At 49.8% G+C, this 13323-nt stretch overlaps 1 protein-coding gene across 1 annotated transcript in view; it reads left to right on the top strand.

The window, feature by feature from the left end:
• The window catches only part of LOC306750675 (activin receptor type-2B-like), a gene marked incomplete at both ends in the record, with an annotated part of 14153 nt that extends 1624 nt beyond the window's left edge, over positions 1 to 12529 (top strand). The window contains 10 exons of the mRNA XM_079234142.1: positions 6361 to 6568; positions 6729 to 6835; positions 6940 to 7076; positions 7611 to 7751; positions 7981 to 8124; positions 8512 to 8657; positions 10537 to 10651; positions 10742 to 10880; positions 10980 to 11110; positions 12302 to 12529. Of these exons, the coding sequence (XP_079090268.1) occupies positions 6361 to 6568; positions 6729 to 6835; positions 6940 to 7076; positions 7611 to 7751; positions 7981 to 8124; positions 8512 to 8657; positions 10537 to 10651; positions 10742 to 10880; positions 10980 to 11110; positions 12302 to 12529 (1496 nt within the window). The remainder of the gene's footprint in view (positions 1 to 6360; positions 6569 to 6728; positions 6836 to 6939; positions 7077 to 7610; positions 7752 to 7980; positions 8125 to 8511; positions 8658 to 10536; positions 10652 to 10741; positions 10881 to 10979; positions 11111 to 12301) is intronic.
• Between the last annotated feature and the right edge of the window lie 794 nt (positions 12530 to 13323).

Below are 13323 nucleotides of genomic sequence, written 5' to 3'. Positions count from 1 at the left end.
TGGGGTCCATGGAGACCAGGACTCTAAGGGGTCCATGGGAGACCAGGACTCTAAGGGGTCTATGGGAGACCAGGACTGTTTGGGGTCCATGGAGACCAGGACTCTAGGGGGTCCATGGAGACCAGGACTCTAAGGGGTCCATGGAGACCAGGACTCTAAGGGGTCCATGGGAGACCAGGACTCTATGGGTCCATGGGAGACCAGGGCTGTTTGGGGTCCATGGAGACCAGGACTCTAAGGGGTCCATGGGAGACCAGGACTCTAGGGGGTCCATGGGAGACCAGGACTCTATGGGGTCCATGGGAGACCATGACTCTAAGGGGTCCATGGAGAAAAGGACTCTATGGGGTCCATGGAGACCAGGACTCGAAGGGGTCCATGGAGAACAGGACTCTAAGGGGTCCATGGAGAACAGGACTCTAAGGGGTCCATGGAGAACAGGACTCTAAGGGGTCCATGGAGAACAGGACTCTAGGGGGTCCATGGAGAACAGGACTCTAAGGGGTCCATGGAGAACAGGACTCTAAGGGGTCCATGGGAGACAAGGACTCTATGGCGTCCATGGAGAACAGGACTCTAGGGGGTCCATGGAGAACAGGACTCTAAGGGGTCCATGGAGAACAGGACTCTAGGGGGTCCATGAAGAACAGGACTCTAAGGGGTCCATGGAGAACAGGACTGTTAGGGGTCCATGGAGAACAGGACTCTAAGGGGTCCGTGGGAGACAAGGACTCTATGGCGTCCATGGAGAACAGGACTCTAAGGGGTCCATGGAGAACAGAACTCTAAGGGGTCCATGGAGAACAGGACTCTAAGGGGTCCATGGAGAACAGGACTCTAGGGGGTCCATGGAGAACAGGACTCTAGGGGGTCCATGGAGAACAGGACTCTAAGGGGTCCATGGAGAACAGGACTCTAAGGGGTCCATGGAGAACAGGACTCTAGGGGGTCCATGGAGAACAGGACTCTAAGGGGTCCATGGAGAACAGGACTCTAGGGGGTCCATGGAGAACAGGACTCTAAGGGGTCCATGGAGAACAGGACTCTATGGCGTCCATGGAGAACAGGACTCTAGGGGGTCCATGGAGAACAGGACTCTAAGGGGTCCATGGAGAACAGGACTCTAGGGGGTCCATGGAGAACAGGACTCTAAGGGGTCCATGGAGAACAGGACTCTATGGCGTCCATGGAGAACAGGACTCTAGGGGGTCCATGGAGAACAGGACTCTAGGGGGTCCATGGAGAACAGGACTCTAAGGGGTCCATGGAGAACAGGACTCTAAGGGGTCCATGGAGAACAGGACTCTAAGGCGTCCATGGAGAACAGGACTCTAAGGCGTCCATGGCTCCATGAGGGAACTAGTTGGTCTTTGAGTTGGTGGTCTCAAGGGGTCCAAGGACAGAAAAGTGTTCTATTGAGACATGAGTGCGGTAGAAGTATTACTGCAGTGAAAGTAGTAGTACTACCACTAGTAGTGGTAGTAGTACTTGTTGTACTACTACCACTACTAGTAGTAGTCTGTGTGTGTGTGTGTGTGTGTGTGTGTGTGTGTGTGTGTGTGTGTGTGTGTGACTATCACAATGCCAATTAATGATATGGATCTAAATGTGTGTGAGAGAAGAGTTCCCATGGGTCTGCATCTCAGTAACACACACACACACACGGCCTGCCAGATGTCTGTGTGTGTGTGTGTGTGTGTGTGTGTGTGTGTGTGTGTGTGTGTGTGTGTGTGTGTGTGTGTGTGTGTGTGTGTGTGTGTGTGTGTGTGTGTGTGTGTGTGAGACCCCTGACCCTTGTGTCTGGAACGCACAAAGGCTGTTAAACGTGTATGTGGTCACACACTCGGAGTGATTTGCATTTCATATACACACACACGCACACACACACACACTCACCGGGCTGAAGGTGGGTCAGGAGGTCAGAGGTCGCAGCCTATAGACATGTTAATGTGAGGCTGCTCTTCATAACAACACTCCAGCTGTCTGCTTCTTCAAGGCCGTGAAGACGGAGGTCAAAGGCCATGAGAACCGCTCCAATCTCTTCATTCCATAACTTCTATTAATACTTCCTGAGGTACTGAGGTACTGAGGTACTGAGGTACTGAGGTATTGAGGTACTGAGATACTGAGGTACTGAGGTACTGAGATACTGAGGTACTGAGGTACTGAGGTATTGAGGTATTGAGGTACTGAGGTACTGAGGTATTGAGGTATTGAGGTACTGAGGTATTGAGGTACTGAGGTATTGAGATACTGAGATACTGAGGTACTGAGGTACTGAGGTATTGAGGTAATGAGGTATTGAGATACTGGGGTATTGAGGTACTGAGGTACTGAGGGACTGATGTATTGAGGTACTGAGGTACTGAGGTATTGAGGTACTGAGATACTGGGGTATTGAGGTACTGAGGTACTGAGGTTCTGAGATACTGAGGTACTGAGCTACTGAGTTACTGATGTACTAGGGTACTGAGGTACTGAGATACTGGGGTACTGCGGTACTGAGATACTGGGGTACTGAGATACTGGGGTACTGAGGTATTGAGGCACTGAGGTACTGGGGTACTGAGGTATTGAGGTACTGAGGTACTGAGGTTCTGAGATACTGAGGTACTGGGGTACTGAGCTACTGAGTTACTGATGTACTGGGGTACTGAGGTACTGATGTACTGGGGTACTGAAGTACTGAGATACTGGGGTACTGCGGTACTGAGGTACTGATGTACTGGGGTACTGAGGTACTGAGATACTGGGGTACTGCGGTACTGAGGTACTGAGGTACTGAGATACTGGGGTACTGAGATACTGGGGTACTGAGGTACTGGATCAGGTCTCATTTCCTCTGATTGGTTCAGTTATTGATTACTACGTTCAGATCAATAACATGAATATATGATGTATAAACATATAAATGTGACATATATATATATATATATATATATATATATATATATATATATATATATATATATATATATATATATATATATACATACATACATATATAAGCAGTGGTGGCCTTCAGGGCCTGTAAGCCTTCTCTGCTGACCTAAACAGAATCACAAAGTTATAGCTATTTTATAATGTCATTGTTTTTCACAAACACACTACATGTATTATCATTATGTTCTCATGTCACAGCTCCTGTCTTCCTCTGTTGCTCTGCCTTCAGTCTGTCTCTATGTCAGCAAAGCAGTTTAAACCTTTTCAGATTAAAGTACAGAGAGAGGACGTTGTGGTTGATTGTCATGGACTTCAACCAATCAGATCTTTAGTTTGCCAAGCTGGGCGGATTCTTTGATTGCCTGAGAAATGGCGTGGACGTGTGATTGGTCAGTGGGGCAGCGTGACCATTAACATGCGCTGTGATTGGTCAGTGGGAAAGCGTGACCATAAACATGCGCTGTGATTGGTCAGTGGGGCAGCGTGGCTTCTGTCAACCAAAGAAGAAGAAGAAGAAGCTAGAATCTCAGGCTGAAGCCTGAGAAACGGACTGTTGTGGTTTATTTCCTGTTTACTTCACTGAAATATCCCTTTAATACTCCATTAGTCAGAGAGATAGTGTGTGTGTGTGTGTGTGTGTGTGTGTGTGTGTGTGTGTCTTCCTGAACTTTCTGTAACTCTCTGCTGAACTTTTTAATTGAAAAGAAGTTGGACTAAATGTCAAGTGACACACACACACACACATACACACACACACACACACACACACACACACACACACGCACACACACACAGCTGCCTGGCCCATTAGCTCACAGATCACCATGGCGACCAAAGGCGACCTCCAGAATACTGATGAGGGTTCAGACACGAATACTGTAGTACACGGTCAGAATACTGTAGTACACGGTCAGAATACTGTAGTACACGAGTACACGGTCAGAATCCAGTAGTACACGGTCAGAATACTGTAGTACACGGTCAGAATCCATTAGTACACGGTCAGAATATTGTAGTACACGGTCAGAATTATTTATCATTCACCCCCCTCCCCAGGGACGACCCTCACTATTCTGGAGAGGGACGTCAACAGACTGTTTAAAAAACAGAACCCCCAAAGCAGCGGCCCGGACTCTGTCTCCCTCCACCCTTAAGCACTGTGCTGATCAGCTGTCCCCGGTGTTCACTGAGATCTTCAACACCTCTCTGGAGACATGTCACGTTCCAGCCTGCTTCAAGGCCTCCACCATCATCCCCGTCCCCAAGAAACCCAGGATCACAGGACTCAGTGACTACAGGCCCGTCGCCCTGACCTCTGTGGTCATGAAGTCTTTTGAGCGCCTGGTCCTGTCCCACCTCAAAACCCTGACTGACCCACTCCTGGTCCTGTCCCACCTCAAAACCCTGACTGACCCACTCCTGGACCCCCTGCAGTTCGCCGACAGGGCCAACAGGTCTGTAGACGGTGCTGTCAACATGGCCCTCCACCACATCCTCCAGCATCTGGACTCCCCAGGAACCTACGCCAGGATCCTGTTCGTGGACTTCAGCTCTGCCTTTAACACCATCATCCCGTCTCTGCTGCAGGACAAGCTCTCCCAGCTGCACGAGCCCGACTCCACCTGCAGGTGGATCACAGACTTCCTGACTGACAGGAAGCAGCACGTGAAGCTGGGGAAACACGTCCCAGGCTCTCGGACCATCAGCACCGGTTCCCCCCAAGGCTGCGTTCTTTCCCCGCTGCTCTTCTCCCTGTACACCAACAGCTGCACCTCCAGTCACCAGTCCGTCAAGCTCCTGAAGTTCATGGATGACACCACCCTCACTGGACTCATCTCTGGTGGGGACAAGTCCGCCTACAGGTGGGAGACTGACCACCTGGAGACCTGGTGCAGCCAGAACAACCTGGAGCTCAACGGCCTGAAGACAGTGGAGATGGTTGTGGACTTCAGAAAGAATGCAGCCCCACCCGCCCCTCTCATCCTGTGTGACTCCCCCATCAACAAGTCCTTCCTCTTCCTGGGCTCCATCCTAACCCAGGACCTCAAGTGGGAGCTGAACATCAGCTTCATCATTGAGTCTATCCTTTGCTCCTCCATCAGAGTCTGGTACGCTGCAGCCACTGCCAAGGACAAGGCCAGGCTGCAGCGCATCATCCGCTCTGCTGAGAGGTGATTGGCTGTAATCTGCCGTCCCTCCAGGACTTGTTCGCTTCCAGGACTCTGAAGCGAGCAAGAAAAATCGTAGCTGACCCCTCTCACCCTGGACCATCAGGACCAAGACCTCACGCTCCATCAGGACCAAGACCTCAAGGTCCATCAGGACCAAGACCTCACACTCCATCAGGACCAAGACCTCACACTCCATCAGGACCAAGACCTCACAGTCCATCAGGACCAAGACCTCACACTCCATCAGGACCAAGACCTCACAGTCCATCAGGACCAAGACCTCACAGTCCATCAGGACCAAGACCTCAAGGTCCATCAGGACCAAGACCTCACACTCCATCAGGACCAAGACCTCACACTCCATCAGGACCAAGACCTCACAGTCCATCAGGACCAAGACCTCACACTCCATCAGGACCAAGACCTCACAGTCCATCAGGACCAAGACCTCAAGGTCCATCAGGACCAAGACCTCACACTCCATCAGGACCAAGACCTCACGTTCCATCAGGACCAAGACCTCACACTCCATCAGGACCAAGACCTCACAGTCCATCAGGACCAAGACCTCACAGTCCATCAGGACCAAGACCTCAAGGTCCATCAGGACCAAGACCTCACACTCCATCAGGACCAAGACCTCACACTCCATCAGGACCAAGACCTCACAGTCCATCAGGACCAAGACCTCACACTCCATCAGGACCAAGACCTCACAGTCCATAAGGACCAAGACCTCACACTCCATCAGGACCAAGACCTCACACCACACAAACAGCTTCTTCCCATCGGCAGTGGGTCTCATCAACAGAGCCTGGGTCCAACTGACTGACTCTCCAGAAATATTCCCTACCAATCACTCCAATGCACACCTTATATTTAAATACACTTGCCACTTAACTCAATCAATCACTTCATTCCGTGCACTTTACTTATTTTTATTTTTAACTTACATTTTTATTCTCTGTAGATCCTACTGTAAATATTCAATACACATGTTACTTACTGATAGCACTTTGTAGTTTAACTTTGTTGAAGAAGTTGTACTTTCTTGATCCTTGTTGTTCTGAGTTTGTCCTCATGGGTGAATCACTTATTGTAAGTTTCTTTGGATGAAAGCGTCAGCTACATGAAATGTAATGTAATAATACAGTAGTACACTGATGATGATGATGATGATGATGATGATGATGATGATGGTGTTGATGGTGATGGTGATGGTGATGAAGATGCTCTCTCTGTGCAGGCCTCAGTGGGGGCGGGGCCAGCACCACTGAGTGTCTGTTCTACAATGTGAACTTCGAGCTGGAGCGGACCAATCAGAGCGGAGTGGAGCGCTGCGAGGGCGAGCGAGACAAGCGCTCCCACTGCTACGCCTCCTGGAGTAACCAATCAGGAGCGCCGCTGCTGCTGAGGAGGGGCTGCTGGCTGGACGACTTCAACTGCTACGACCGGTATTATGGGATGTCTGAGAGTGAGAGTGTGTGTGTGTGTATATGAGTGTGTATATATGTATGTATATATATATATATCCAGTATATATTCTAGTATACATATACATAGTGTCTATACACTGCACACACCTGTACCTGACACTAGCCCCGCCCCCTGCAGGCAGGCCTGCGTGGCCTCAGAGGCGGAGCCTCAGGTGTTCTTCTGCTGCTGTGAAGGAAACTTCTGCAACGAGCGGTTCAGCTACAGGCCCGATGCCGGCGGCCCACGTGAGTCACACTAATGTCATATTAATGTCATATTAATGTCACATCTGCACCGCCTCACGAGCCGTGTGTGTAACTGACACTCGTCTGTCATGTGATGACATCAGAGGTCCAGGCTCCGCCCCCCGGCCTGCTGAACGAGGTGGTCTACTTTCTGCTTCCTGTCATCGTGTCCGTCGTCCTGCTGGCTGCTGTGATGACGTACCGGCACCGGAAACCCCGTTACGGACACGTGGATCTGGAGGTACACACACACACACACACGCACACACACGCACACACACACACACACACACACACACACACACACACACACATACACATACACACACACACACACACACACACACACACACACACACACATATAAACACACACATATAAACACAGATACAGATACAGAGTGATAACATGGATCATAGCTCCCTCTGGTGGCAGTGTACTGGTACTGCAGCTGTTTGTGTATTATTATTTAAAACAGGCATAAACATAAAAACATAAAAAGTGTCAACACGTGTTTCCAACCTGGTCCCTGATGTCATCGTCAATACTACTAATAATAATAACAATCTATAATAACATACTAGCAATTCCATTTAATTTTATCTGCAATATCTTTTGTAAAAATGTGAGGGGAAAAAGCAGCAGGTTTCATTTCATCACATGTTGGTCCTCTTCCTCGTCGTCTGATCTCTCTCTCTGATTGGCTCCTGTTGTCTGATCTCTCTCTCTGATTGGCTTCTGTCGTCTGATCTCTCTCTCTGATTGGCTCCTGCAGGACCCGCCCCCCCCAACCCCGCCCCTGCTGCGCCTGGAGCCCCTGCAGCTGCTGGAGGTGAAAGCTAGGGGGCGCTTTGGCTGCGTGTGGAAGGCCCAGATGAGCAGCGAGCTCGTGGCCGTCAAGATCTTCCCCATCCAGGTGAGACCAGACCCTCTGAGTGTGCTCTCCATGTCTGAGACCGTCCCTCACCTCCTCCTCTCATCCTCTCATCCTCCTCCTCCTCCTCCTCCTCCTCCTCCTCCTCCTCCTCTCCTCCTCCTCCTCCTCCTCCTCCTCCTCCTCATCCTCTCCTCCTCCTCTCCTCATCCTCTCCTCCACCTCCTCCTCCTCTCCTCCTCCTCCCCTCTTCCTCTCCTCCTCCTCACAGAACAAGGACTCGTGGGCCAACGAGACCGACATCTTCATCACGCCGGGGATGAAGCACGAGAACATCCTGAAGTTCATCACTGCAGAGAAACGAGGGAGTCACCTGGAGACCGAACTCTGGATCATCACCGAGTTCCACGAGAGGGTGAGGAGGAGGAAGAGGAGGATGAGGAGGAGAGGATGAGGATGAGGAGGAAGAGGAGGAGGAGAGGATGAGGAGGAAGAGGAGGAGGGGGAGATTGATCTCTACTGGACTCTACTGGTCTCTATTGATCTCTACTGGTCTCTGATGGTCTCTACTAGTCTCTATTGATCTCTACTGGTCTCTACTGGTCTCTATTGATCTCTACTGGTCTCTGATGGTCTCTACTAGTCTCTATTGATCTCTACTGGTCTCTATTGATCTCTACTGGTCTCTGATGGTCTATACTGGTCTCTATTGATCTCTACTGGTCTCTGATGGTCTATACTGGTCTCTATTGATTTCTACTGGTCTCTGCTGGTCTCTACTGATTTCTACTGGTCTCTACAGGGTTCTCTGTCAGACTTCCTGAAGGGGAACGTGGTCAGCTGGTCTGAGTTGTGTCACATCTCTGAGTCCATGGCGTGTGGTCTGGCCTACCTCCACGAGGACCTGAACCTCAGAGGGGAGGCGGCCAAGCCGGCCATCGCCCACAGGTCAGTTATCCATCCATCATCCATCCATCCATCATCCATCCATCATCCATCCATCATCCATCCATCCATCCATCATCCATCCATCCATCATCCATCCTCTTATCCGGACTGGTGGCAGCAGGTCCAGCAGGCTTCCCTCTCACCAGCAACACTTTCAGATCATGGGATCCTGAGGCGTTCCAGTCAGCTGAGATATAATCCTCCAGAATCCTGGGTCTTCCTCTGGCTCTCTACCAGCTGGACGTCTAAACCTCTAATGGAGGCGACCAGGAGGAATCCTGATGAGATACTGAACACCTCAGCTGACTCCTTTAACACGAAGGAGCAGAGCCTCAACTCCAAGCTCCTCCTGATGTCTGACTCCTTTCTCTATCTATATGACTGAGCCCTACAGAGGAAACTCATCTCCTTACTCTATCTCTAAGAGTCCTACAGAGGAAACTCATCTCCTTACTCTATCTCTAAGGCTGAGTCCTACAGAGGAAACTCATCTCCTTACTCTATCTCTAAGACTGAGTCCTACAGAGGAAACTCATCTCCTTACTCTATCTCTAAGACTGAGTCCTACAGAGGAAACTCATCTCCTTACTCTATCTCTAAGACTGAGTCCTACAGAGGAAACTCATCTCCTTACTCTATCTCTAAGGCTGAGCCCTACAGAGGAAACGTATCTCCTTGCTATATCTCTAAGAGTCCTACAGAGGAAACTTATCTCCTTACTCTATCTCTAAGAGTCCTTCAGAGGAAACTCATCTCCTTACTCTATCTCTAAGGCTGAGCCCTACAGAGGAAACTCATGATAGTTCACACTCTCCGGTCCCCCTTCTGGAAGATGAACCAGCACCCTGGTCATTAGTCCATGTTCCTGACCCCCATGAGACACTGAAGAGACGAGTCAGCCAAGACAGCCCAACAACATCCAGCGCCTCCAGCATCTCAGGATCTCATCCCCCCGGCGCCACCACGGATCTTTTTGACAACCTTAGTGACCTCTGCCTGCTTTAGGAATTCTTCAAAGTGCTCTTTCAACCGCCCGACGATCAGCAGCGCTCCCCCCCGCTGAGAACAGCTTGGGGTAGCCCCTGCTTTCCCTTCCTGAGCCGTCGGATGGTTTGCCAGAACCACCTTGAGGAACAGGAAGTCCTTCTCCATGGCCTCCCTGAACTCCTCCATGTCTGAGTGTTAGCATCACGACCACCGCAGCTGCAGCCCTTCTGGCCTGCCGGTACCCGTCAGCTGCTTCAGGAGACCCCTGGGTCAGCCAGGCCCAAAGGCCTCCTCACACTTCGGGGCGTCCACCACCGGGGGTGAGGGAAGCCGCCACGACACCGATGACCTTCTGACCACAGCTCCTAGCGGCCACAACTCAATAGAGGCTTTGAACACGGTCCACTAGGACTCCATGTCCAACCTCAGGATGTGTGAGAAGCTCTTCTGGAGGTGGGAGTTGAAGACCTCCAGACAGGATCCTCCACCAGACGTTCCCAGTTCTCTCACTACACGTTTGTCTTGCCAGGTCTTTCTATCCGGCTCCATCTGATCCAACTCACCACCAGGTGGAGATCAGCTCTGCTCCTCTCTTCACCCGAGTGTCCAAGACATATGGCCATAGATCAGATGATATGATGACAAAGTCCATCATTGATCTCCGGCCTCAGGTGTTCTGGTACCAGGTTCACTTCTGAGCCTCCTTATGCTCCAGCATGTGTTCCTTATGGACACCTTGTATAAAACACCACTCAGGCAAGCCGTTCCTCCCAACACCTCCTCCAGGCTTCTCTGTCATCTAACCCACTCTTTCATTCCTACATATGTTCTGAGGGTTCATGCAGGGCCTCGTTGACATGACCTTTGACCCCCGGTGTCTCGTGCCTCTCAGGGACTTCAAGAGCAAGAACGTCATGCTGCGTTCAGACCTCACCGCCGTGATCGGAGACTTCGGCCTCGCCGTTCGCTTCGCGCCAGGAGAACCGCCGGGAGAGACCCACGGCCAGGTTTGTGTGTGTGTACCTGTGTGTGTGTGCAGGTGGGGACCTGGCGCTACATGTGTGTGTAACTGTGTGTACCTGTGTGTGTGTGTGCAGGTGGGGACCTGGCGCTACATGGCTCCAGAGGTCCTAGAAGGAGCGATCAACTTCCAGAGAGACTCGTTCCTGAGGATCGACATGTACGCTCTGGGCCTCGTGCTCTGGGAGCTCGTGTCCCGCTGCAGAGCTGTGGACGGTAATTATGTTATATTTATTACTACGTATCATATAATATCATCATCATATATAATAGTATTATATATTATAGTTTATTGTTATATGTCATTATGTGTAGGGCCGGTGGATGAGTACCTGCTCCCCTTTGAGGAGGAGGTGGGTCAACACCCGGCTCTGGAGGACCTGCAGGACGTGGTGGTCCATAAGAAGATTAGGCCGGCCCTCAAAGAGCTGTGGCTCAAACACAGCGTGAGTCTTCATCACGTTCTGGTCATCGTCTTCATCACGTTCTGGTCATCGTCTTCATCACGTTCTGGTCATCGTCTTCATCACATTCTGGTCATCGTCTTCATCACGTTCTGGTCATCGTCTTCATCACGTTCTGGTCATCGTCTTCATCACATTCTGGTCATCGTCTTCATCACATTCTGGTCATCATCTTCATCACGTTCTGGTCATCGTCTTCATCGAGTTCTGGTCATCGTCTTCATCACGTTCTGGTCATCGTCTTCATGACCTGCTCACATTTTACACCTCAAACTATCCATCAATTAGTCAGGTGATCAGCAGATTAATCAATAATAGTCATTATTCTAGAACCGTCATATTGAACGTGTTTTCGTAGTTTTATTATCTCGTCATATTGAACGTGTTTTCGTAGTTTTAGTATCTCGTCATATTGAACGTGTTTTCGTAGTTTTAGTATCTCCTTGTATTGAACGTGTTATCGTAGTTTTATTATCTTGTTCTCTTGAACGTGTTATCGTAGTTTTAGTATCTCGTTGTATTGAACGTGTTTTCGTAGTTTTATTATCTCGTTGTATTGAACGCGTTATCGTAGTTTTATTATCTCGTTGTATTGAACGTGTTTTCGTAGTTTTATTATCTCGTTGTATTGAACGTGTTTTCGTAGTTATAGTATCTCCTTGTATTGAACGTGTTTTCGTAGTTTTAGTATCTCGTTGTATTGAACGTGTTTTCGTAGTTTTAGTATCTCGTTGTATTGAACGTGTTTTCGTAGTTTTATTATCTCGTTGTATTGAACGTGTTATAGTAATTTTATTATCTCGTTGTATTGAACGTGTTAACGTAGTTTTATTATCTCGTTGTATTGAACGTGTTTTCGTAGTTTTAGTATCTCGTTGTATTGAACGTGTTAACGTAGTTTTATTATCTCGTTGTATTGAACGTGTTTTCGTAGTTTTAGTATCTCGTTGTATTGAACGTGTTATCGTAGTTTTAGTATCTCGTTGTATTGAACGTGTTTTCGTAGTTGTAGTATCTCGTTGTATTGAACGTGTTTTCGTAGTTATAGTATCTCGTTGTATTGAACGTGTTTTCGTAGTTGTAGTATCTCGTTCTATTGAACGTGCTTTCGTAGTTTTAGTAAACAAGCTGTGCTCGTACCATAGAATCTTTTCAATGTTTCTGTACCTTCAGGGTCTGGCTCAGGTGTGTGAGACGGTGGAGGAGTGCTGGGACCACGACGCCGAGGCTCGCCTGTCCGCCGGCTGCGTGGAGGAGAGGATCTCTCAGGTCCGCCGCCTGACCGGCACCACAGCCTCTTCTACCTCCGACCCCCACGGCCTGCTGGGCTCCGTGCTGCCGGTCCCCATGTTGACCAACCTGGACCCAAGGAGTCCAGTGTGTGAGGACAGGGAACACTGACTGGGTCTGGAGCTCAACTTCCTGTGACGACGACGAATGACACACACACACACACACACACACACACACACACACACACACACACACACACTTCTTCTCAGTGAACACACTAAACAGGAAGCAGCGGCTTTTTGATCTCTGGACTTCTTTTCTTTGATTCTCTCTTCGTCCGTTCGGATGAAGGTTACCAGCACACGTACTTGTTTTTCTCAAGATTTCCTTCCAGACTTGAGTCATTTGTGTCTTTTTTTAACCAAACGTGAGTGTGTGTGTGTGTGTGTGTGTGTGTGTGTGTGTGTGTGTGTGTGTAGTAAACACACACACACACACTTGCAGGACCCTCACAGGCATCCAGGTCCCGACTCAGTGAAAGTTATTCTATCTCCAGGTACCTCAGCGACGACTTTCATTACTTTGGCAGATTTTTTTTACCATTCTTCTGTCTGAGACTCCGCCTCTAGCTCCGGGTCACCTAGCAACCGCCTACCATCGACCTGCCATTGGGATGTTTTTTTACTACAATGCTGCAAACCCTTGTAGGAACTCAATGACTGTTACGCAACCAGTCCGACTCTGACCTCGCAATCGACCTCAACCTTGCGTTCGCTCCGTGTTCGACCTCGTGTTCGACCTCGTGATCGACCTCGTGATCGACCTCGTGATCGACCTCGCGTTCGCCCTCGCGTTCGCCCTCGCGTTCGACCTCGCGATCGACCTCGCGTTCGCCCTCGCGTTCGACCTCGCGATCGACCTCGCGTTCGCCCTCGCGTTCGACCTCGCGATCGACCTCGCAT

This window comes from Taurulus bubalis, assembly GCF_910589615.1.
Source record: "Taurulus bubalis genome assembly, chromosome: 18".
Classification (NCBI taxonomy): Eukaryota; Metazoa; Chordata; class Actinopteri; order Perciformes; family Cottidae; genus Taurulus; species Taurulus bubalis.
The sequence above is the reverse complement of the archived record's forward strand: the minus strand, read 5'-3'. Positions and strand labels throughout refer to the sequence as shown.